The following is a 25,904-nucleotide window of genomic DNA, read 5'->3' as shown; positions in this document are numbered from 1 at the left end:
AGGCGCTCTCGCGAGTTTTGTGGAAATTAAGCTTCCCCTCCCCATTCCTCAGTGTAGTTTCCTAAGGGACTACATTTCCCATGAGGCGAAGGGAAGTGGAAGAACATACTCCTCCATAATAATGTTTGATGATATTAATCTTGATATACTAATATTTAGCAATATTATTAAAATAATTGCATTTATTCTGACTGAGGACATTTGAACCTCGCCTTTCAAGCAGGATACCCCATACCGTTTATAAGCAATTATATACGAGGAACTATGTACAACTGTAGCTAGCAGGTTTTTTAATATTACTGTATTTCGTATAATAGCGTACTATACTGTAAATATGTACTATTATCTGCTATAACTATTTGCTGTAATATAAATATATAATAGGATATTTCTATCGTTTTAATATTTTATATATTTTCATCGTTTCAATATTTTAACTTCTGTATGTTTTAAATAGGGTTGTTTTCTTGATTTTACCCTTTTATGTTTTGTAAACCGCTTTGAGATTTCATAAATCTTATGAAATCAATGAAATATAGAAATACTATATGTACTATAGTATGATCCTTGAATGTTGCCTAATTATTATCCTTGAAAGGATTATAAATTAAATCCTTACAGTTTTATATTATATTATTATTTTATATTAATATATCATTAATAATTCATTGTAAATACTTTATAATAGCAATCATGCTTTTAGTACTTTGCGTGAAATGGCCTTTTGAATTTTATTAAAAGCTGTTTTTAATTATGCAATTTAAATCGTTACAAGGTGGCAATGATATTTTTTTGTATTGCATTATGAATAATAGTTAACATTTCTATCTTGGGAAGTGAACACCGAACTAACACAGCATCATTGTGTAAAGTTAAAAACAATAGTTAAAATTAAATGAAGGCTGAAAACAATTCAAGTTTACGATGTAAATTGTTATAGGAGGGCAATGAAATTTGTATTATTAATTTTTTTGTTGTTAAATCCCGGACCACACGCACCAAAAAGTGAAGACAATAGAATAAAAAAATAAAAACATAACTTTTAAAAAATAACTAACCTGGCTTACTCCAAAACCACCACGCGTGCCACAGTTTTGTGGGGAGGCGGCACACAAATAAAAATGAAACAGAAATAATAAAAAAACAGAAATACTGTACACAAAGTGTCAGCCGGTGCGCGGAAGAAAAATCTCGCGAGAGGAGCGCATCTCCTTTACCTCTCGCGCAGGAGACGCTTGTCGGACTCCATCTCCCGTCACTCCTCCCCACCCCGCTCCCTGACGGGAATTGTAGTCCAAGCGCCCCAGCCCACTCCTGCCTTCATACAACGCCGGCACTCGTCTTCCCGTCACGCTTTGCGCTAGGCCCGCGCGCGTCGCGGCCCCGCCCCCTTTCCCCTCGGCCCTGACAATCCATGTCTTATCATTTCTGAGGTAAATCTAAGATGGCGGCCGTGGGCAGTGCGGCCGGGGCAGCCGGTGGCTCCGGCGCCGGCGCCGCGGCCTCTTCCTCCGCAACGGCGACGACGACGGCGCCTCCGCCCCCGCCAGCCTCTTCCTCCTCGGTGTCCGCGACCACGGCCCCGTCATCGTCGTCCGCGGCGGCGCCTCAGCCTCCGTCGGGCGGGCCGGCCGGCGGGGCTGAGGCGGCGGCGGCGGGAGGAGGAGGAGGCGGAGACGGCAATGGCGGCGGCTCGTCGTCGTCCTCGGCCTCCTCCTCCGCGGCCGGGGGCCCTCCGTCGTCGTCGTCTCCCGCGGCCGCGGCGGCCTCTTCGTCGTCGGGCGGCTCCTCGGAGTCGTGGTACGTGGCGCTGCTGGGCCTGGCCGAGCACTTCCGCACCTCCAGCCCGCCCAAGGTGCGCCTCTGCGTGCACTGCCTGCAGGCCGTGCTGCCCAGGAAGCCGCCGGCGCGCGTCGAGGCCCGGACCCACCTGCAGCTCGGCTCCGTCCTTTACCACCACACGCGGAACGGCGAGCAGGCGCGCAGCCACCTCGAGAAGGCGGTGAGGGAAGGCCGGACGCGGGCATATATGGGGCGGCGGGCGGCGTTTGTGTGCAGGCGTGTTAGATACACAGCTACAGAGAGGGCACCAGCTTATAGTTCCCGTGTGTGTGTGTATATATATATATATAGAGAGAGAGAGAGGAGGGAAGGAAGGCTGTGCGTGCACATTCGTGTTTGTGTGCCTGTGTGGGATGTCATGTATCGTGTGCAGATGTGTGCACTGTGTGTCCAGATACAGATAGATGCACTGTATTTATGTTGCATGTGGATTTACAGGTGCTGTGTGTAGTGTTTGTGTTTGTGCATGTTATTCATATATATAGAGAGAGTTAATATATGGTGTGTGCATATGTATATATATATAGAGAGAGATTTTAGTTTTAATTCACACAGATTAGAATAAAAACAGCACAGGGCCAGCCCTTTCATTAAAAGCAGTCATTTCCCAAAAGCCTGTTGGAACAGGAAGGTCTTCAGCAACAAGAAAGACTGAAAGACAGCAAAGGAGTTTGGCTTCTCTAGGAAGGGAGCAGTGAATGAGAAGGCTGTCACACACACACACACACACACAGATACGTTTTGCCTGTGCAGGTGTATATATGTCATAATAATAATAATAATAAAAGTTATTTATACCCTGCCCTCTCCGGCCAGAGCCGGGCTCAGGGCGGCTAACACCAGTAAAATTCAAATAAAAACATAATGGGGGAAAAAACAATTTAAAATACAGGTTAAAATGCAATTTAAAATGCAGCCCATAGATCAAAACCGTAAGGGGAGGGAAACCATTATGTTTTTATTGGAATTTTACTGATGTTAGCCGCCTTGAGCCCGGCTCTGGCAAGAGAGGGCAGGGTATAAATAATTATAAACCAAAGGCCAAGCGGAACAGCTCTGTCTTGCAGGCCCTGCGGAAAGATGTCAAGTCCCGCAGGGCCCTAGTCTCTTGTGACAGAGCGTTCCACCAAGTCGGGGCCAGTACTGAAAAAGCCCTGGCCCTAGTTAAGACCAATCTAACTTGCGACTTGGGACCTCTAGAGTGTTGTCATATGTGGACCTTAAGGTCCTCCGTGGGGCATACTAAGAGAGGCTGTCCCGTAGGTATGTGGGTCCTAGACCGCATAGGGCTTTAAAGGTCAAAACCAGCACCTTAAACCTGACCCTGTACTCCACCAGGAGCCAGTGCAGTTGGTAAAGCACTGGATGAATGTGATCCCGCGGCAAGGGCCCCGTAAAGAGCCTCGCCGCGGCATTCTGCACCCACTGGAGTTTCTGGGTCAGCTTCAAGGGCAGCCCCGTGTAGAGCAAGTTACAATAAGCCTGTAGAGAGCCTGTAGAGAGAGAGAGAGTGAGAGTGATTTGCCCGTGTGTGTATTGCATTCTGTGGGGGATGGTGTATATATACACATGCACACAGATACGATATATTTTGCTTGTGTGTGAGAGACACAGTGCATATATGCGTTTTTATATTACAGAGGGAATCTTATGTGCGTGCACAAGTGTTTGTGTGTACGCATGCATGTGTGATGTGGAGGGGTGTTACATATTCATGTTGTGTGTGTGTCTGTTGTGTGTTGCATGTCCAGGAAGGGGATGCTGAGTTTTTTTACATTTTTTACATGTATATATCTTGTGTGTGTGTGTGTGTGTTTGGGGATGGATGTCAAGTATTTATATTAGGTGCATGTTATGTGTGCGGGTATGATAGTGGATGTTATAGAGCCGGCATCCCCAACCTTTGGCCCTCCAGATGTTTTGGACTGCAATTCCCATCATTCCCTGACCACTGGTCCTGTTAGCTAGGGATCATGGGAGTTGTAGGCCAAAATATTTGTAGGCCCGCAGGTTGGGGATGCCTGTTACAGAGTTTGCTAGGTGTAGATATATCGGGGTGGGGGGAGTGTGCCGTCAGCATATGTTGCAGTTATAAAAAATTATTATTCTGTTTCCCAAGGTGGAGAACAACAAAAAAATTCAAAAAGTTCTTTAGCTACTGTCTCTGATAGAATAACAATCCCCTGCCCTCATTGGGCTGTATTTTTTGCCCTCATAATTTTTTGTTTTGTTTTAAAAAAACATATTTGTACTTTTGCAAACTTCATGGTTTCCCAGAACATGTTGATACCCACCCCATCTCTCTGTCATTGGCCTTTTTTGGCTATGATCCTATTGGCGTCCTCATCCCCAGTTCAGTGTTAAACAGGAAGGGCAGGAAGAAAGCTTAACTCCTTGTATTATTACAATGGTGTAGGAATTTCTTGACAGCTGCCCAAAATTCTCCCATTTTGTTAAAATGCTACATGCAGACATACAGGAAAGGGTTTGAGCTACGTAATTTCCCCTGCTGTGCATACACATAGCAGTGCCTATGTGGAACAGTGAGAAGGAGAGACCTTGGGGTTGCAGTGTGTTAGAGAATAAGCAGAAGGTTGAAAGGGCCCCTATTGCCTGCTGTCTTTGGTTTAAGTGTGTTTGGTGGTGTGAGCTGCCTCAGTTAATAGAAGGGAGAGCAAAGAGGAGAACACCCTTGAAAAGGAACAACAGAGCAGGAGGAAGCAACTCAGTAGGAGTGTAGAAAACTGCAGTGAGTCAGTCAACATTGGTCAACCTAGCTCAGTACTGTCTGCACTGATTGGCAGCTGCTCTGGGGTTTCAGGCAAGAAGTCTTTTCTCAGCCTTGCCTGGAGATGTTGTTGGGGATTGAACCTGGGACCTTCTGCATGCAAAGCAGGGGCTCTATGGCTGAGCTGGAGCCCTTTAGGAGACGAAGAGGAGGAGGAGGAGTTTGGATTTGATATCCCGCTTTATCACTACTAAGGAGTCTCAAAGCGGCTCACCTTCTCCTTTCCCTTCCTCCCCCACAACAAACACTCTGTGAGGTGAGTGGGGCTGAGAGACTTCAGAGAAGTGTGACTGGCCCAAGGTCACCCAGCAGCTGCATGTGGAGGAGCGGAGACGGGAACCCGGTTCCCCAGATTACGAGTCCACCGCTCCTAACCACTACACCTACACTGGATAAAGTAGGTGTGGGGGCATCCCATGAATGAACTGAGACCATCAGCAAGTGTGTGGGGAGAATGAAAGTGGACTGTGGACTTTTTCAAGGGGCACGGCTGTGTCGGCATCTTGAGAACAGAAAAGAAAGAAAGAGAAGTGAAAGGTGGACCCCCAAAAGGGTGCTCTGTTCATCTTTTATTTCTAGTGGGAAGCCCCATCACTCAGTGGTTAGAGCACCTGCTTTGCGTTCAGGCGGTCCCCGGTTCAATTCCTGGCATCTCCAAGTAGGACAGGGAGAGACTCTGTTCTGAATCTTTGGAGAGAAACATTGCTACCAGTCTAGCTCAGTAGAAGGCAGCTTCCTATGCCCCTGTTGTGGAAAGGATTAAAATATGGTGTGAGGGACAAGTCAGCTCAGTAGTGACAACTCCAAGCTGTCTCAAAGTCTTCCCCTTCCATTTATGCCGAGAGCTTCATTTTTGTTGATTCCAGGAATACCTCATTTCCCTCTGTTTCTCTTACAGTGGCTGATATCGCAGCAAGTATCCTTTTTTCTGGTCTCATGGAAACTGGGGTTGTGCTGCTTGGAGGGGAAAACACAACTACGTGTCAACAGAGCGTTTAACAAGCCCCATTGATTCCATGCTTTGGTTTTGTTAATATAAATTTCGAGAAGCAACTGTGCTCCCTATTTTTTGGATACCCCTTAAAACAATTGCTCCACCATTTTTTTTTACTATATTAACTTAACTTGGATGCTGTCAGATTCCGCAGTTTGAGGATGTCAAATTTGAAGCTGCCAGCCTGCTGTCGGAGCTGTATTGTCAAGAGGTAAGTGGAGAAAGAATATTTCCCACTTGGTTCTTTAAATCCCAAAGTTCAGTGGGGTCAGCAGCCAGAGAGGACTTAGAAAGGTGCTTTACAAAATAGAGCTGAGCTGAGACAGTGCTGCTTGTGGGCTTCCCATGAGGTCAACTCGTTGGACACTGAGATCAGAGTGCTGAACTAGATGGGCCTTTGGCCTGATGCGGCAGCCAGGCTATTGCAGTTTTATTGCTTGCTGATACATAGGATTGCATGTCGGAGTGGTCCGTGGTGTCAGGCAAGAGACAGAGCGCTCGGTTGATCCTGAGCACCTGGCAGAGTGCAAGAGGAGGGATGACAGACACTCCCTCCATGCTCAGATTGGGCTACTCAGAATGGGACAGAGCTCTTTCTCAACATTCCTGGGGATCATCGGCTCTTGACTGTTTTCACACACTAATACTTAATCCTGTAGAATTCTATTAGTTATGTATTATCTGTGCAATCAAAATGAATTTCAGGAACCAAAATGCTTTTTATGTGCAGTCTCAGCAGGAGTGCTGAACGTTATAGTTAATTGTTGTCGCTTGTCTTCACTTACCCCACTGCCATTCTCACAGTTGTGAAGAATAGCCCTTGTTATGAATGGTCCATGTCACCATTAGGAAAAAAGAGGTAGGAATAGGCTAATAGATATGCGGACTGGATCAAGTAACTTTTCTTCTTTAAGTTCTCAAAGTTCTTAACCTAGCTCAAGCTTATCAATGTTTAACTGAGAGTCAATCACAGTCAGTCCATCATTTGAAAAATAAGACTTTAGAGCTGTCTTGCCCCCAAAATAGCAACTAGACATTCTGGTTTGGCTGCTGCAACCTTGGTTTAAGGAGCCATTTGGTGCCTGTCTTCTATATCTGAATTTCTAATACAGTCGTACCTTGGCTCCCAAACACCTTGGTTTCCGATCTTCGGAAGTCGAAGAGACTTCCGAAATGGATTGCATTTGACTTTCAAGGTACATCTGTACTGGCTGAAGTTCTTATCTCAGCCTGGCATCTTCTTGTTGATTCTCCTATTTTGGGTTTGAACTTTGGGTCCCTCCCTTTATATCCATATATTTGTTTTGTTTCAGAACTCTGTCGACACTGCAAAACCCCTGCTTCGTAAAGCCATCCAGATTTCACAGCAGACTCCATACTGGCACTGCCGCCTCCTCTTCCAGCTGGCGGTATGCTTATTTTAAGCCAAGGGTGGTGAGCCATTTTCAGCCAGAGGACTGTGTTTCCTTCTGTGTGACCTTCTGTGGGGCTGTGTGATAGCGGTGGGTGGGGCCAGAGGCAAAAGTGGGCAGATCAGTTTACTTACTCAAAGAATTGTAGAGTTGGAAGGGATCACAGGGGTCATCTAGCCCAACCCCCTGCAATGCAGGAATCTTTTGCACAAGCTGGGGTTTGAACCCACAACCCTGAGATTAGGAATCTCATGCTCTGCTGACTGATTTGTTTTCATTGATTAAACTCGCTACTCACTTGTCACTCAAAGGGTTTCCCAGTGGCTTACATTGAGTGTGTGTAGGTGTATATATATGTGTATGTATACGCATAATTGTGGGACGCGGGTGGCGCTGTGGTCTAAACCACAGAGCCTAGGACTTGCTGAGCAGAAGGTCGGCGGTTCGAATCCCCCAATGATGGGGTGAGCTCCCATTGCTCGGTCCCTGCTCCTGCCCACCTAGCAGTTCAAAAGCACGTCAAAGTGCAAGTAGATAAATAGGTACCGCTCTGGCAGGAAGGTAAATGGCGTTTCCATGTGCTGCTCTGGTTCGCCAGAAGCGGCTTAGTCATGCTGGCCACATGACCCGGAAGCTGTACGCCGGCTCCCTCGGCCAGTAAAGTGAGATGAGCACCGCAACCCCAGAGTCGGCCACGACTGGACCTAACGGTCAGGGGTCCCTTTACCCTTTACCTTTATACGCATAATTGCATTGTATAACGTATGCGATATAACACATTTATATTTCATACAACATGTTGGGGAAACAAATGAAAAACCACCAGCCCCCCCAACAGTAATAGAAAACTCAATACTGACATTGTCAGCTTCTGCAGTTAGCTGTAGGATCAGATTTGAAAGGAAGAAGTAGCCTACTTTCGAAATGTAACTGTGTGTGTATTTCTTTCTCCACTTAGCAACTTCACACACTTGAAAAGGATTTGGTGTCTGCTTGTGACCTCCTGGGGGTTGGAGCGGAATACGCCCGTGTGGTAGGGTCGGAATATACAAGGTGAGTCCTTTCTTATGGGGCAACTGGTCTTTTGCCACCAAAGTTGATGGGGCCGGGGGGGGATTATTAGGGGTACTCTGGGGGCTCATTCAACCTTCCAAGAGAGAGTTACAAAGCTTCCTTGGTGGCTGCTTGGTTGTCACAGGCTCATGATGGGGGCCTTCTCAGTGGTGGTTCCCTGCTTGTGGAATTCCCTGCTTGTGGAATGCCCTGACTCTCTCATTATCAGCTTTCAGGAAGAATTGAAAAGTATTCCTGTTCACCCAGGCATAAGAGAATAGAATTGTTTTAAGATGCTTGCTTGTAATTGTGTTTAAATGTTTTAAATACATTAAGCTCATTGCAATGGAAAGGCATGGTATAAAAACTTTAATTGAAAGTTCGTAGCTTCCTTGCACTTCTGGTGGTCTTGCCTGTATTTTAGAATCTTCAGTTTGTTATTTTTTTTTCCCCTTTCAGAGCCCTGTTTCTGCTAAGCAAAGGCATGGTAAGTTGTGTGTGTGCTTGGAGAAACCGGTTTAAATGGTTCTGTATTTGCTAAATTGCAAACCTGCGGATGGGCAGTTCAGCTGTGGCCTACAAATAGAAGGCTGCATTAAGCCACGCATCACCCTAAACATATCGTTAATACAGAAGTGGGCAGCCTGTGGTGCCCCCCCCCCCACAGATGTCTCCAATAACTATTGCGGTGAATGGTCAGGGGCGATGATGGGAGTTGTAGTTCAGCAACATCTGGCGGGTGGCAGGTTCCCTATCCCCAACCTTAGAAGTCGTATTCTCTACTGAGAGTAGGGAATGCTTCTCCTTGGATCAAGGGCAGGGAAATCTCTGGCCCTCTGGATCTTGGACTCCAGCATCCACTTGCATGGCCGGTGGTCACATGCTGCTAGTCCAGCAGGATATGTAGAGCCACAGATGCTCCCCCATCTCTGATCTAGTTCTTGCTGCTTGCTTGACTCCTTGAATTAAGATAAAAATACAGAATTAAATGGGGTGCAGTCCAGCAGGGCTCTGCTTATATCCTTACCACACAGCCTTGAATCCCAAATGGGATGCTGTGGGGATGTTTTAAAACAAATAATGTTGGTTGTATCCAGCATCTGCTCTACAGAGTAGTACAGTGGTACCTCGGGTTACATACGCTTCAGGTTACAGACTCCACTAACCCAGAAATAGTTCCTCGGGTTAAGAACTTTGCTTCTGGATGAGAGCAGAAATTGTGCTCGGGCACCATCAGCAGCAGGAGGCCCCATTAGTTTAAGTGGTGCTTCAGGTTAAGAACAGTTTCAGGTTAAGAACGGACCTCTGGAATGAATTAAATACTTAACCCAAGGTACCACTGTACTATTATTTTATTCATTCAGTTTATGTACTGCCCTTCATCAGATTCCCCTAGGGTGGTGTACAACATTAAAAACACATTACAGTAATAGTAAATTTTCCCATGAAAAAGTTTTGACAAAGCGCAACGTAAGTTAATTTTAAGACTTTATTAAGAGTGTTAGCTGTTATGAGAAAGGAAAGGGAGGAATTTACACCTTATGGGATAAGAACTCATACAACCTCTTGTGATGACAATTGCTAAACACTGGAGGACTTTAAGTGTTAACCTGAAAGTGGAGTGGACAGCTGCAGTATGTCACCTGGCATTAATGGGAAAGCTAACTCACAAACGCCAAATGACTTGAACAAACCATATGCACATTTTATGCCAGTAAAACCAATATATTGGTTTTTGGTGGGGATGACCACCGTGTGGGGGGGGGGTTAGAGCTTTTCCTTTTAATTACCTGGAACAAAACAATAGAAACATTAAAAAAAACAAAACCAAAAAACTTGGGTGTCATCCAGTACTGCATGAATGAATTTATCCTTGTTTGCCCTGCAGCCTTCTTAAATGTTTCTCCGGAGAGTCCCTCAGCCCTCTGGAGCAGATTTAGAATTCTAAAGTAGTCACATGACAGGCAAGGGTTACTTTGATCTTCTGATTGCAGCCATTTTATTTCCTTTTTTGCCCCTTCTCTCCTTTTTTCATAATCGTCAGCTGCTCCTTATGGAGAGGAAGTTACAAGAGGTGCATCCACTGCTTACGTTGTGCGGGCAGATAGTGGAGAACTGGCAGGGGAACCCTATCCAGAAGGAGTCTCTGCGAGTCTTCTTCTTGGTGCTGCAAGTGACACATTACCTGGATGCTGGTCAGGTGAGTGGAAGGCACTACAGATGCCTGGTAGCTTCCCCCTCCCCCATCCTTGCATCCTGCAGTGGTTAGAAGCAAAAAGCTTGTAGTGGCAAGCTTAGCTGTGTCTTCTTGGAACTAAGCCTTTTTGCATTCACTTGGGCTTGCTCCCAGATAAGTGAGGTTAGGATTGAAGCCTTTGGGTTGTATTCAAGCAAATATTATTGGGACTAGTCCAGTGTTTCCCAAACTTGGGTCTCAGGCTGTTTTGGGACTATAACTCCCATCATCCCTAGCTAGCAAGAGCAGCGGTTATGGATGATGGGAATTGTAGTCTGAAAACAGCTCGAGAGCCAGTGTGGTGTAGTGGTTAAGAGCGGTAGACTCGTGATGTGGTGAACCGGGTTCGCGTCTCCGCTCCTCCACATGCAGCTGCTGGGTGAGCTTGGGCTAGTCACACTTCTGTGAAGTCTCTCAGCCCCACTCACCTCACAAGAGTTTTTGTTGTGGGGGAGGAGTTTGTTGTGGGGGAGGAAGGGAAAGGAGAATGTTAGCCGTTTTGAGACTCCTTAGTAGTGATAAAGCGGGATATCAAATCCAAATTCCTCTTCTTCTCAAGACCCAAGTTTGGGAAACACTGGACCGATTGAAATGAATAGGCCTCGGTTAAGTCATCTCCAATCATTTCAGTGGCTTGTATCCAACTAAGACACACTTGCGCCACTTTCACACTATACATTTGAAGCCCTGTGACAGCACTTTAGCAGCCATGGCTCCTCCCCCCCCCAAGAATTCTGGGAGCTGTAGTCTGTTGAGGGTGCTGGGAGTTGTTTGGAGGCCCCCATTCCTCTTCGAGAGCTATGACTCCCAGAGTGGTTTAATAATCATTCCCTCTTCCCAGGGTAAAAAGGTAAAGGTAAAGGTACCCCTGCCCGTACGGGCCAGTCTTGCCAGACTCTGGGGTTGTGCGCCCATCTCACTTAAGAGGCCGGGGGCCAGCGCTGTCCGAAGACACTTCCGGGTCACGTGGCCAGCGTGACATCGCTGCTCTGGCGAGCCAGAGCCGCACACGGAAACGCCGTTTACCTTCCCGCTAGAAAGCGGTCCCTATTTATCTACTTGCACCCGGAGGTGCTTTCGAACTGCTAGGTTGGCAGGCGCTGGGACCGAACAACGGGAGCGCACCCCGCCGCGGGGATTCGAACCGCCGACCTTTCGATCGGCAAGCCCTAGGTGCTGAGGCTTTAACCCACAGCGCCACCCGCGTCCTATCTCTTCCCAGGGTACTCTCCTTTAAAAAAACACAAAACCCTATTGATTGATTTTTCACCCACAAAAAAGCCTGACAGATTTTAACACAGACCATAAATTACTTTATCTATTGACTTCCCATCTTTCCCTTACATGGTTTCCATATTTACCCTTGAATGCTGCCTGTTTCATATACACTATTCATTACATACAGTTTAACCTATTTGTTTTAATAATTGATGCTGTTGCTCATATTTCATCTCCCTTTACTAGTTTTTTTTTTTAAAAATACTCAGTAACAGGTCTCCAGTCCTCAAGGATTTTTTTTTGTAATTTTGGTCTCTAACCTTTGCTGTTAATTTTGCCAGTTCGCATACTCCCATCATTTTCAAAAGCCGTTCTTCCTTTGTTGTAACCTCTCTTCCTTTCCATCTTTGGGCGCACAGTATTTGTGCTGCTATCGTTATATCCATAAATAAGTTAACCAACTCTTTTGGTACATCATTATCTGTAATTCCGAAAAGAAAAGCTTCGAGTTTCTTGGGATTCCCAGGACACTCTCCTAACAACTTAGAAATCTGCTTGACAATTGAACTGCATCCAGGTTGCAGCCTGGACCCACACCAGCAGTGCCATGACAGCTTTATAGCCGGGGGGCGGGGGGGAGAAGGAAGGCAGTGGGAGAGGAAAAGAGGGGAAGCCCTCCCCTCCGCCCCCTCATTCAATGGGATTAATAATCATTGTATACCACCCCTCATCCGTACATCTCAGGGCACTTCACTACATTAAAATCAGCAGGTGGTAGCTTTTCTCATTGCTGAGGTGACCCCTTCCTTTCCCCAGGTGAAGAGTGTCAAGCCTTGCCTGAAGCAGCTCCAGCAGTGCATCCAGACCATCTCCACCCTCCATGACGATGAGATCCTGCCCAGCAACCCTGCTGACCTCTTTCACTGGCTGCCCAAGGAGCACATGTGTGTGCTGGTCTACCTGGTGAGCTGCTCAATGCACTTGTGAACCCAAGATTGGGGCCACGTCCTAGGAAGCTATACCAGTGTTGCACTACTATTCTGTCCAGGTCACGGGCTGCATGGCCCATGGTAGGGGAGGCCAAAGGCATGGGTCATATCCAGTGTTAGTCCTACTCAGAGTAAATCTACTGGAAACTTAGGTCCATTTAATTTAAGTGGGTGTAGCTGTGTAGAACTTACATTAATACAGTGCAATGCATGTGACTCATACCAGACACACTAAGGCTGGGTGATATATCACTATATCCTCCAAAACTGTGTTGAAGTCCCTATCATGATAACAGGTTCATAATTTTTGACCTGGCAATGTATCGCAAATCATGATATATGTATGTGTGTACTATGCAAAAATCACAATGTGGGAAAAACCGTGAAACCAGTCAATGTTTTGCTCGATTCCTGCAGCTCCTATTAACTGCCAGCTCAGCTCTCCTCTGCAGAAATTACAAGAGCAGGTTTCTTTTAGTTTTGGGGCAGCTCACGAAAACTTCTCTTTTACGGCCCTTGGTGGGAAAGTGGGTCAAGTTATCTTTGCTGTGAGGGCTGAGTGTGACAACTCACAGTGACGTACATCGTTCATCACTCTCCCCCCCCCCCCATCTCATTTAACCCTCACAGCAACCGTGAGACGTAGGCTAGGCCAAGAGGCAGTGACTGCTCTGAATGTCACTCAGTGAGCTTCATGGCTGAGTGAGGATTTGAACTCTGGTCTCCCAGGTCCCCGTCCAACACTTGTTACCATTACACCACACTGGCTCTTTTGTTTTCTTGCAGAATGATGGCAAAAGGCTTCTGTTTGTCTGTTCCCACAGGTGACAGTAATGCACTCAATGCAGGCTGGATACTTAGAGAAGGCACAGAAGTACACGGACAAGGCGCTTATGCAGCTGGAGAAACTCAAAAGTGAGCAGCAGGAATTATTTTCTTCCCTGCCATGACTTTGTTCTTTTGAGATTCCGTGCTTGGGATGCTCACCATGTGCATGCTGAATCTCTGCCAGAGGGTGTCCTTCTCCCCCACCCCCACTATGCACTTCCACTTTATCACTGCCACCTTTTTTGTGGAGGGTTGTCAACCCCCTTTTGTAAGGCCAGTCATACCTCCATCTCCAACCCACTACCAGCAAATACCATTTACCGTATTTTTCTGTGTATAAGACGACCCCTGTTTTTTTAACCCAAAACTAAGTTGTTTAGCATTTTTTGGGGGGGGGGAGGTGACTTACACCAATCGCTCGCCCACCTGCCTGCCACTGCCAATTGCTTGCCACAGCCACTGCCGATTGCACACCTCACTGCAGCTGCCAGTTGTCTGCTCACTTGCCGCCACCAACAGCCCACCCGCCCACTTGCCACAGCCGCCAATCGCCTGCCAAATTGCCAAAGCCACAGCCAATTGCCAATCGCCTGCCAATTGCCAAAGCCACAGCCAATTCCCAGCAGCCACCAATCACCGCTGCCAATCTCCTGCTTGCTGTTGCCATTAATCACACGTCCCCCCTCTGCATTCACTATCTGTGTATAAGACGACACTCAATTTTTGCCTAAGTTTTTTTTTAGCAAAAAGCATCTTCTTATACACAGAAAAATATAGTATCCTTTTGTTACACTGCAACGTCAACCAAGATCTATTTGTAAGCATATGTGAATGAGCCCCGAGTTTTCTTTATTCCCCTCTGGGACTTCAGAAATGCAAGGACCCCTCGCCTCACTGCTTCTGGCATATCCCTTTTTGGTGTGCTCAATTCTGCCCTCCCCTCCCCATCGGAAAGGAGGCTGGGGCCAGAAGATGGCCACAAAGAAGTGCCCATAGAATATCAAGATTGCTGAGCAGCTCTTTCCACTTGCCCTTGGAGAGGCTGTCACAGCTGCTTTTGTCCTCCTCTCCACCCACACTAAAGGCGCCACCATTTCTTTTTCACTTCCAGTGCTGGACTGCAGCCCTATCTTGTCTTCCTTCCAAGTGATTTTGTTGGAACACATCATCATGTGCCGCCTCGTGACGGGTCACAAAGCCACAGCCCTGCAGGAGGTAGAGCCCAGTTTCTGTATTCCAGGGGTTCCTGCTTTATATTCTTTATTGGGAAATAAAAAGTACAAAATTAACAAGTGTGCAGTAGGGTTATAAAAATGATTTCCTATATCATAAAGGGATGAACTTTTTCTTAGAAACACTGAAAAAGGGACTAATTCTTCTCAGTTGCGACAAAAGGTCACCCCAAAATGAAGAGTTGAAATCACCGTATATGTAACGTATATGTAACTCATAAGTATCAGCACTCCAGATACCAAAAAGTTATCTGTGTGCAGAACGCGCAATCCAAGTGATGCGGGAATGTTATGGTGCTTGTGGTAGAAACAAAGACAAAGTACAGCCACGATTTATTCTAAGCAATAATAAGTGATTCACAGTGTACAAAACATTGTACAAGTATTAGAAAATTTGCAAACTCAATTTTTCCTATATACATGCTAGTCGTATTACATAATGCATTATACAGTTACATATACAAAAAATGATTTATTGATATTGGGGTGACCTTTTTTCAAAAGATTTGGAAATGACAGTTCATTCCTTTGTTTTTAGGCAAAAGTTCATCTAACTAAGCTACAGGAACATCAGGTTGTAAAAAAAGTTATAAGCCTAGTGTGCAGAGTAAGGTAAGACACGAAAAAGAAGAAACAAGAAATAGTACCCATATAGAAAACAATAAAAATAAAAAGATATTGTGAAATTACGGTATTATTGTAGTTAACCAGACCTTAATCTAATATGGTATTTATAAAAATGAATTCCAGGGATTCCTTTTTCACATCCTTTGAGGGCAGAGGAGCAGGCAAAGCTGCTTGCTGAAGGCGCAGCAGCGCTGAGAAGCTCTTAGTGCAGCCAGGAGTTGCAGTCCAAAACAGCTGATAGCAGTTACAGCTCATTAGATTCTTGCATTGCAGGGGGTTGGACTAGATGACCATCGGATCCCTTCCAGCTCTACAATTCTGTGATCAGGAGGGGGGCTGTGGTTTGGCAAAGGCTGCCTTAGCACAGGGGTGGGCAGCCCAAGGGCCACATTCTCTGCTGGATAACCTTCCAGGGGCCACATGGTAGGTGGGGCCAGAGGCAAAAGTGGGTGGGACAACAGGTAAACATTTTAGCTTTGTAGAGCAGGCTAGTTTCTATACACACACTTCTCTGTCCTTGGACCGGTCAATCAAGAGGCATCATTGGAGTGCAAGGAAACAATCCCAGCAAGGCAAGAACCCTTAAGGGGCCGGAGGCTGGTCTGGGGGAAAGCCCCAAGGCTCCCCCACCTTGAGGAGAGAGGGGTGTTCTACTGCAGCAGTACTGCAGGCATCACTTAGCTGGGGCTGGTGAAAGGTGGTGGAGGAATGGCAGGCAGAGGGCGGGAGGTGACCCTCGTGGGGCTTTGTGGGAGAAAGATCTGTCAGTGTGGGAAAGAAACCCACAGCACTAACTTAAATGCCACCTCTCCCTCCCATTTGCCTCGTCTTCCAAAAGATCTCCCAGGTTTGCCAGCTCTGCCAGCAGTCTCCTCGGCTCTTTTCAAACCACGCAGCTCAGCTCCACACTCTGCTGGTAAGTATATCAGCCTGAGTTTGAGGGGGGTGTACTCTTCACTGTGATTCCCTTCCAGCTCTACAATGCCAGCGGATTTCTTAAAAAAAAAATTAAGCCCAACAGACACTGTCTTTCTTCTTCTTAGGCCATGTAATTGGGGCAGGGGCGGGTGGAGGGTAAACCTCCTTCAACTGAATCCAGTTAAAAATTATTTGTTGTTACATTTGATTGTTTTAAACAACTTACATTGATTTATTTGCAGTATTTATAAACTGTTTTCCAGACGGACTGTATAAAGTAGTTTGCCTAAGATTATTGCAGCGATAAGCATTGAATTTTTAAAAGCTGCAGGAGAATAGAAAAGACAAATTGTTAGTTCAGAAAAGGCTGCTCCTGCTTCTTCGCCCCTTCCAGTTTCTATGAAAGTAAACTCTGCGGGGGGGGGTCCCCTGCTCTATTCCTTTGTAGTGAGGAGAGGGGATTGGTTCATTTCTATTTTCTATCAAGTTTCATGCCAAGAGGGTTTTACACCCACTACTGCTTCTACGCTCTCTCCCACCCCACCCCTCTCTCTAGAGGCCAGAGTTGTTGAACCTTGGAATGGTAATTTCTCTTTTTCCCTCGCAGGGGCTGTACTGCATTTCCGTAAACTGCATGGACAACGCGGAAGCTCAGTTCACCACAGCACTCAGGGTAAGGCTGGATTCAGTGTCTCAACACAGAGCCAGAAGTTGGCTTCCTGTGTCCAGGCATTCTCCTTCAAACACAGTTCCTTAAGAAAAATGTGAAATCCTGCCTTCTATGAGTTGGGTTGTTGTTGTTTTTAGTCATGTTCTGACTTTGCCTTTCTTCCTCTTCCTCCTCTTCTTCCCCACACCCACAGCTCACCACCCACCAGGAATTGTGGGCTTTCATTGTGACTAACCTGGCGAGCGTCTACATCAGGGAGGGGAACCGGCATCAAGAGGTAGGAGGATTCCCTTGGCTTCAGTCCTGCACTTGCCTTTCAGAGCACTGGTTGGGAACATCTATGGAATCCCAACACCCTCATCCTACCAGTGTGGCCAGTGGTCAGGGTTGATTATGGTTGCTGGGAGTCCAGCAACATCTGAGAAAGCTGCAGATGTACCCCTTTACTGTTTTTAATGTGTATTGTATTTAATGTATTTTTAATTTTTGTTGGAAGCCACCCAGAGTGGCTGGAGAAACCCAGCCAGATGGGTGGGGTATAAATTATTATTATTATTATTATTATTATTGCTGAACATTAAACTTCCTTCCTCTTTTTCTCCTCTCTAGCTTTACAGTTTATTGGAAAGGATAAATCCAGACCACAACTTCCCTGTGAGGTATGTGCGCCAGTTATGCTTGAAAGCAAATAGATTTATGGGTTAGTAGTGACCAGTGTTTGAAATTATCCAGGTGCCAGGTGCATTTTGCACCCGGCTATCGGCCACTTGCAACCCAGTGAAGATGCCTGGGCGCCAGGATGGTGCCTGATGTCTCCACCATCTGGGGATTATTGGATCTGGACTGTTTTCACACCCTAATACCCTATCCCATAGAATTCTATTCATTATATTTTATCTGTACAATAGAGAACAAATTTCTGGAACCAAGATGCTTTTATTGTGCAGCCTGAGCAGGAGCAGTTACCATTAAGAAAAAAGGTCCAAATAGGCCAATAGATATGTGGACTGTCCCTGCATCAGGTGGTTTTCTTCCAGAAGTTCTTAAAGCTCTTATCCTAGCTCAAGATTGTCATCTTAACTTGCCAAATGTTTAACTGAGAATCAATCACAATCAGTCCATTATTTGAAAAATAAGACTTTAGAGCCATCTTGCCCCAAAATGACAAATAGATTTTCTGTTTTGAATGAATGCTTATTATTACAGCCAAACAGCCAGCATACAGCATTCCATCTTGGTGACTGCAAGCTTGGTTTACAGAGCCATTTGGCTTATATATTTACGTTTCTAACACTAGTAGTGACCACCTGACACAAGCAAGTGCTTTTTATTTTCATTTCTATTCCTTTTATTTCCTTTATGCTCCACCTTTCCCTCCAAATAGTTCAAGGTGGTATAAACAGTTCTCCCCCTTCTCATTTAATCCCCACAACAACCCTGTGAGGTAGGTTAACGCTGAGCATGGGTGACTGGCCCCCAAGGCAACCCAGTGAGCTTCATGACCGAGTGGGGATTGGAGCCCTTGGGTCTTCCCACACTCTACCACCTGATGCTGGCTCTAATACCTTTGCAGACCCCTGAGGTGAGCGCTCTCTTTGCGCACCAGAATAACTGCATGTTGATAAGCCTAAAAGTGCTGGCGCTTCCATTGAGTCACACAGCGGCAACTTTAAGTTTCCCCTGATTGGCCAGCAGAAGCAAGGTAGCCACCAATAGCAGCAGCAAAATGCTTTGACATCGAACCTCGCAGTAGACAGCTTTGTCATATCCATCTGTTTCGTTGGCTGTAGCGTAAAAACGAGGCCAACACACATTGCCTGCTATTGCAGGCTTTTACTGCTCAGCTGATCTGGAAGTCATGCTGTTCCCAGGTTCGGCTGGTACCTTCATTATACACCTTTAGGTGCCCTGCAAAAAGGTTCCTCTTTAACCAGATCTTATCCAATGCTCTTTTAAAATGTGTTGGGGAGGGGGGATTATTGGGTGGTTCTTGTTTTTGTTTTTATTATGTATTTTTTGCCTTTATGTTGTGAACCACCCTGAGACCTGCAGGTATAGGGCAGTATACAAATTTTAGTACAGTAATAATATAAACACAGTTTGCATGCCTTAATCCACTTGCATGGGTAGATTCTGAAGAAGAATAGCAAACATACACTGAACCAGACCATTGGTCCCTCTAGTTCAACACTGTCTGCACTGACGGGCAGAGGCTCACCCAGCCCTGTGTTACCCAAGGTCTCCAGGGATTGAACATGGGACCTTTTGAGTGCAAGGCAGAAGTGGTCTGTGGAGGGGAAAGTTTGGGAACTATTGGGCTTAGAGGTTTACAAAGCAGAGTCTGGATTATTTTTGCCTGTTGGCAGTGGTTGATTAAAATGCTGCAACTCCCAAGTACAACCTCTGCTTGTGCCTTCCCCAGTCTCTGCATCAAGAGTTAATTGCCATCACTGCCCATCAATCGCCATTAATGCCCATTTCTTTGTTGTTGCATCGGCCTCTCCTCCAGCTCCCACTGCCTGCGGGCCGCAGCCTTCTACATCCGAGGTCTCTTTTCCTTTTTCCAAGGGAGGTACAACGAAGCCAAGTGAGTCGTGTGGGATTGGTTGTCTGGCTGTTCCAGCTTATGTAGAGGGAGGGAGAAAGCAAGTGAGGGCAGAGAGTGAGAATGGGGGCTGCTTAGTTGGGTGTGCCTGTTTTTGATGGCACTTAGTGAAATCAAGTGGCAACCTGCCTCTCTGCACTGCATCCTGTGCAGAGGTGGGTTATTGGAATGAATGACAGTGGAGATGGGAAACCCTCATTGTTCTGACAAAGCTGAGGTGATAGGCACAAGTAGGCATCCCCTACCCTGTTCCTCTTTTTGGAGAGATTGTTCTCTCCTCTTACCCCTCCCAGCAAACTTGGATTACTACTATTACTATTATCATTATGTAAAGTGTTATTTATCCTGCTGTTCAGCCAAGGGCAGCTTGCATAGAATCAAAACAAGGCAGTCCCTGGTGCCCATACAATCTGCAAAAAACCCCACGACACACAAGGGAAAAGGAACAGGGAGAGAAGAAGAAGATCAAAATAGGCAGCAATTCCTAATGAGTAGTTCCCTACAATGACCAGCTGGCAAAGGTCACGGGCAGGAGGTGCCTGATAGAGCTGGGCCCCCAGCAAAGATGCTGGAGTCAGCCTTCTGCTTCCCCTCTCTCCCACTGAGGTAGCCAGTGAGTGTTCTGGTTTTCACACATTCTTTTGGAAACCGAATGTTCGGCAGGGTTTCCGCAGCTTCCGATTGGCTGCGCTTTGGTTTCCATACATTTTGGGAATGGAACAGAGTTCCAGAATGGATTCCGTTCAACTTCCAAGGTATGACTGTATCAGTGTCTGATTTTAAATTATTGTGAGCTATCTTCGGACTTAGGATAAAAGGCAGGTACAGTGGTACCTCGGTTTAAGTACTTAATTCGTTCCGGAGGTCCGTACTTAACCTGAAACTGTTCGTAACCTGAAGCACCACTTTAGCTAATGGGGCCTCCTGCTGCTGCCGCACCGCCGGAGCCCGATATCTGTTCTTATCCTGAAGCAAAGTTCTTGAGCTGAAGCACTATTTCAGGGTTAGCGGAGTGTGTAACCTGAAGCGTATGTAACCCGAGGTACCACTGTAATACATCCTCATTATCAGCCAAATTCCAAAGGTCTCCAGTCTCCTCAGTTACAGGCAAGAGACTGGCAGAATGGCAACACCATCAGCTTTGCTCCTTAACAGTCCCCTAGAAATCCACAGAACATTTTTTTTTGGGGGGGATACCCCCCTTGCAGGGAGGGTGTTAGTGGGGGATTCCAGCTTTTTAAGTGCCTCTGGTCACTGGACAAAAACCAGCAGGGCTTATTGCATTCCAGGTGTCGCTTCAGGCTCCTCCTTTTCTTTCCGACAGGCGCTTTCTGCGGGAGACGTTGAAAATGTCAAACGCGGAAGACCTGAATCGGTTAACAGCCTGCTCCCTCGTCCTCCTGGGTCACATCTTCTATGTGTTGGGGAATCACAGGGTGAGCAGCACAGGCTCTCTAGAATCGTGCTCTTGTCAATGTTTCACTTCTCCTCTGTCGCCAAAGGGGACTGGAGCGTGGAATCAATCCAGTTTAAGAATGCCGCTGAGCAATGCTCTCCATTCCCCTGAGCTCATCAGGCCTCTGCTTACAAAACTGCCAAGAAAGTAGCGGTGCCTCGAGAGTATCTTGGGCACATTGTGACACTCGCAATCAGTTGCCAACTTCTGTAATGTGGTTTGCTTATTTGTGTGCGTTGGGTGGGGGGGGAGATGCCCAGAATAGATGTCCAAGGGTTTGCTGAGGAGATTGGAACTGTAAATCCCCCTCCCCCTGCCCCGCATCCCCTTTAAACTGGTGGAATCATAGAATATAGGTATCATAGAATATATGATAGAGTTGGTAGGGACCCAAAGGCCATCTAGTCCAACCCCCTGCAATACAGGAATCACAGCTAAAGCATCCAACCTCTGTTTAAAAACTGCCAGTGATGCATAGTCCATCACCTAAGGTAGTTCGTTCCACTGCTGAACAGCTATTACCATCTGGAAAGTTCTTCCTAATGTTTAGCCAAAATCTCGGGTCATCCCCTCTGGAGCAGCAGAAAACAAGCTCATAATGTCTTCCATGTTATCATATCTTCTCATTCTAAACACCCCCAACTCCCTCAACCGTTCCTCACAAGGCTTGGTTTCCAGGACCTTGATCATTTGGGTCGCTCTCCACACTGTTGGAGTGCAGACAGTAATTTCCCCCACTGTACATAAATAAGTCCTACAGATAACTGTCCACGTGTTTAGAACAGTTGCTTCCAAAGTGCTGCCTTTGGAGAACTCTGCTAGGCTGCCGCAAGAAGTGAATTGATGGGATTATTTAAGCCCTTGGTGAGGAGGAGGGCCTCCTGCATCTCTTTGTGATTGGCTGCTCTGGAGTTGCTTCCGTTTAGAGCTGGATAATTCTGCCACAGCTTTACCTGAGGTGTGGGTTGGAATACTCATCCAGTCTAAGTGCAGCAACGCACTCAGTGGAGCTCCTCAGAGGAGGCTGTGCACCGTGTCTCTGTAGGAACCTATGATCTGGAGGTGGAATAGTGACTCGCACAGGAACGTGGTGGGTACCACTCATTCTTACCCATCCGTACATCAAAATCAAAACTTGGAAGAGTGCTTGAGCTATCAGAAGTTTAGAAAATACTACTGTTTGGGGGTGGGGGAAGTCCAGTTTGCGCAAGCTGCCTTGCAGCTTTCCTGCATAGCAGGAGGTTGGACTAGATGAGCTCTTGGGTCTCTTCCTGCTCTACAGTACTGTGATTCCAAACGGTGTTTGTGTGCTGCCACTGGGGTTGAGGCATTCTGGAATTCCATTCTTGGGAGTCTTTTAAGAGGTGGCAGGCACAGCCCACTCCTGCGGTTTGGTGTGGGGCATCTCATGCAGAAATGTGGGGAGCTGGGGGTGGATTTGTCCACATGTGATTTGCTGACACCCTTTGATCCAAGGCTCTGCTACCCCTAGGAGAGTAACAACATGGTGGTTCCTGCCATGCAGTTGGCAAGCAAGATTCCAGACATGTCCGTGCAGCTGTGGTCGTCGGCTCTCCTGCGAGGTAAGTGGCAGAGAAGGCGGGTGAGTGGCAGAGCAGCTGCTTGGCATGCAGAAGGACCCCAGCTCAATCGCTCATGGCATGTTTTGTTTCAAAAGGGGCAGTTAGCAGATGGCGAGACCCTGGAGAGCACCTGCCAGTCAAGAGTATACAATACTGCGCTAGATAGACCAAGAGTCTGACTTGTTTTTTGTGTGCTGCCTTTAAACTTCCTGCCAAACTGTCCTTGAGGGTGAACTCTCTTCCTAGTTATTGAAAAGGGGGGGGGGAGAGACTTTCCCCCTTCCTCCAGGTGCCTGATACTCAACTTTGATTGGAGAGGGGGAAAGTCTTCGCTTTTCACTCACTGCAAAACAAGGCCTCTTGAAGAAAGAAAGAGGGCAAAGGGTTAATATGCAGGCATTTTTTTTTTGTTTGGGAACAGTCGGGATGCCACATTCAAATACAGAACCTTTGCTTCGTTCCTGGTAGAGAAAATGAAATGGTGGCCATTTCCTGGGCTTCCCAAGGACCCTCCGTGCAGCTACCATATAGGTGTATATCATCTTATTTTATTGCCATGTTTGCTCTGCCACATGGCAGGCAGAGACCCATTCTTCTTTCATGGGAACTTATTTCCATTTTTGTGCATAAAGAATCTTATATGAACAACTTAATCATCTTTTGGTGGAATTCTGTCTCTATAATCCCTAAGATAAAAGCTTCCAGGGTTTTGTTTTGTTTTTGTATAATCACTTTAAACTTTTTTTTTATTCTATATCATTTGCCAAAAAGCCCTTGCTAAATCTGTGTATATCTTTTGCACCTGGATCTTCCTGGGGAGATATTGGGGAAAGTTCTGACTGTGTGGCCTGTGTGGCCCTTGGCTCTGGTTGGTGTTCTACTAAAAAGGCAAATTAGGCCTGACAGGCCAAATGCCTGCCCACCTCCCTAACATTGCACCATCTTTGTGGGTTGGTGCTTCTGAAATGGACAGAGACTAGGTGTGTAACCCCACTGGGAGTCTGCCATCTCACTCTCCTTTCCTTTTTTCTCCCTTCCCTCTGCGGAAAAAAAGACCTGAACAAAGCCTGTGGGAATGCCATTGATGCCCACGAAGCCGCGCAGATGCACCAGAACTTCTCTCAGCAGCTTCTGCAGGACCACATCGAGGCCTGTAGTCTCCCAGAGCACAACCTCATCACGGTATGTCAGACCCTCTGGATGTTGCTGGATTCTGGCCCCCAGCCGCTGCTACTGTAGCTCATGTTCAGGGGGCGATAGGAGGCCAGCAGCATCTGTTTCCCAGCCTGCCTTTATATAGGCATCCTGAACTTCCAGATTTAAGCTGGTTTAGGGTGTCCCTTTAAATGTGTTGTGGGAGGGGGGATTATTGGTTTGAGGTTGGTCTTATTTCTGCCATGTCTTTCGTGGTTTTAATATTGTAATTCTGTGTTATGGACCACCCTGAGATCTACGGGTCAAGGGTGGTATATAAATTTTAATGGTGACAATTATTATAATTAATCCTCTAAATGTCGTTCTCTGGGCAGAGTCGCCACTGTTGCTCTTCAGTCCCTGCTCGTGGGTTTCCCTTTGAGGCATCTGGTTGGCCACTGTGAGAACAGGATGCTGGACTAGATGGGCTGCAGGGCAGTTCTTATGGGTGGCTTTAAAAATATATTAGATCAATTCATGGAGGAGGACAAGGCTGTGTTCCCCCTCCACTGTTGGGAAGGCCGTCTGCCCTTGAATACCAGTTGCTGGGGATCACAGGTGGGGAGAGTTGCTGCTGTTGTGCTTAGGCTCTTCTTGTGGGTTTCCAGTTCTGGAAGGAGGCCTGCTGTGTTAAAATTACTGTTTTAACAGGGATGGGGGTTTAACCCGGGTGGATGCTGTTTTATTTGGAGGATGGTGGTGCTTTAACTTTTTGTTAAATGTTATAGGTTAATTTGGATATTTTTATTTGTGAGCTGGAGTATTGTTGAGGGGCTTTGGTTGGGGAGTGTATTGTTTATTAGTGTGTATGCTGCATATGATGATTTTTGAATAGCAAAGTGGCTAATAAACTCTACTTAAAAGTAAACAGTCAAGCATCCCCATCATGCAGGCTGCTAAATGGTACTGGTTTTGAGGGTAATATAACATTTCCCACTTTGGTTGCTCACTGACCCTCAGCTTGTGTTTCTCCACCCCCACCTGCAGTGGACAGATGGACCCCCACCTGTACAGTTCCAGGCGCAGAACGGACCCACCACCAGTCTGGCCAGCCTGTTGTGAAAGGAGGGCGATGTGCAGTCTTCACTCGGAGAAGAGGAGGCGACGGAGTTGGGGTTTTTCTTACGCTGAGCTTTTTTTAAACAGACAGTGGGCTGCAGATTCCTTGCCTTGCAAGTGTTGCGTTAGGGAAGGAGACTTCACAGACTTGCAGGATAGCATGGCCACTCTCAGCTCCTTCTTAAGGTTTCTGTGTTTTGCCTGGATTGCAAGTGTGTGTGTGTGTCCATTGCGCGCGCGCACACACACACACACACACAATTGTGAGAAGGGGTTTTGATACATCCGTTCCCTGACCCAGAATTAGGTTTTACGCAATTCACATGGAAAAGTGTTCTTTCCATTAAGCTGATTCTTTTCAACAAAACTTTACAGACAATTTTCTAATGAAGGAAAAAAAACTAATTTGAAACTGCCTGTTATAATGTCACATCCTTGCATTTTAACTGGCACACTCCCAAGGTTGTTACATTTGTTTTTTTGAAGGAAATCAATTTGGTGGTCCGGTAGCCACCAGCCAACACAGACTGTGCATTCCCTAACAGTTGACTCCTTTTGGCTTGGCATATAGTAGAAAGAACTTTGCATAGAAGCAAAGTGAATATGGAGTGTGGGGCACTTCAGGGAACATTTGTTCCATGTTCTTGGGGATGGGAGGCTTGGGCAGTTCATGCGGGAGAGCAGATTGCAACTACTACTGAATCTGCCGGGTCAGCTCCCCCCCCCCCCCCGATAAATCTCTTTCCCTTTAATTGTTTTTCATCTTTGTTTCTTAAAAGCAAAACAGAACACCTAGATCAGTGATTTCCCACTGGGAAGGCAAGCTCATCAAACTTTGTCCTTTTTGTTTCCGTAGCTCCTGAGGTTCATAGATGCAGGCTGCCCCAGTTTCCATACCTCCAGCTTACCAGAGCCAAGTGCCCCTTGCCCGCCCCCGCCACCACCTTTTACCAAGGTGGCTCTGAAAGGACCCTTCTTCTCCCAGCCCTCTTGTCCTCAATAAAGAAAGTGGGAGCAAGAAGGAATGAAGGCTTGGCTTGGATGTGCCTGCATAGATGGACATCAAGGGGTACCAGAGAAGTGCAGGATTTGGTACTGGGGCCAGAGTTCAGTGCATGTAGAATCTTTCTCAAGAAGGCAGATTCCCAGCCCTCAGTGGACTTGAAAGTTTTCTGTGGGCAATTATGTTCTGAGATCGTA

The 25,904-nt window shown here is 46.5% G+C and overlaps 1 protein-coding gene across 1 annotated transcript; it reads left to right on the top strand.

Moving 5' to 3' along the window:
- Positions 1-1,429: 1,429 nt before the first annotated feature.
- Positions 1,430-25,101, top strand: MAU2 (MAU2 sister chromatid cohesion factor). Its single transcript, XM_081895536.1, has 19 exons — positions 1,430-2,002; positions 5,529-5,546; positions 5,770-5,835; positions 6,938-7,033; positions 7,995-8,089; positions 8,549-8,576; positions 10,134-10,289; positions 12,360-12,506; positions 13,357-13,447; positions 14,472-14,575; positions 16,058-16,135; positions 16,745-16,810; positions 17,001-17,084; positions 17,417-17,466; positions 19,317-19,394; positions 20,737-20,848; positions 22,361-22,451; positions 23,506-23,633; positions 24,633-25,101. The coding sequence occupies exons 1-19, from the start codon at positions 1,445-1,447 to the stop codon at positions 24,705-24,707; spliced, it is 2,121 nt and encodes a 706-aa protein (XP_081751662.1). The 5' UTR covers positions 1,430-1,444; the 3' UTR covers positions 24,708-25,101.
- The last annotated feature ends 803 nt before the right edge of the window (positions 25,102-25,904 follow it).

The sequence above is a fragment of the Podarcis melisellensis genome, assembly GCF_964234715.1.
Source record: "Podarcis melisellensis genome assembly, chromosome: 18".
Classification (NCBI taxonomy): domain Eukaryota; kingdom Metazoa; phylum Chordata; class Lepidosauria; order Squamata; family Lacertidae; genus Podarcis; species Podarcis melisellensis.
This window is presented reverse-complemented; position numbering and strand designations above follow the sequence as displayed.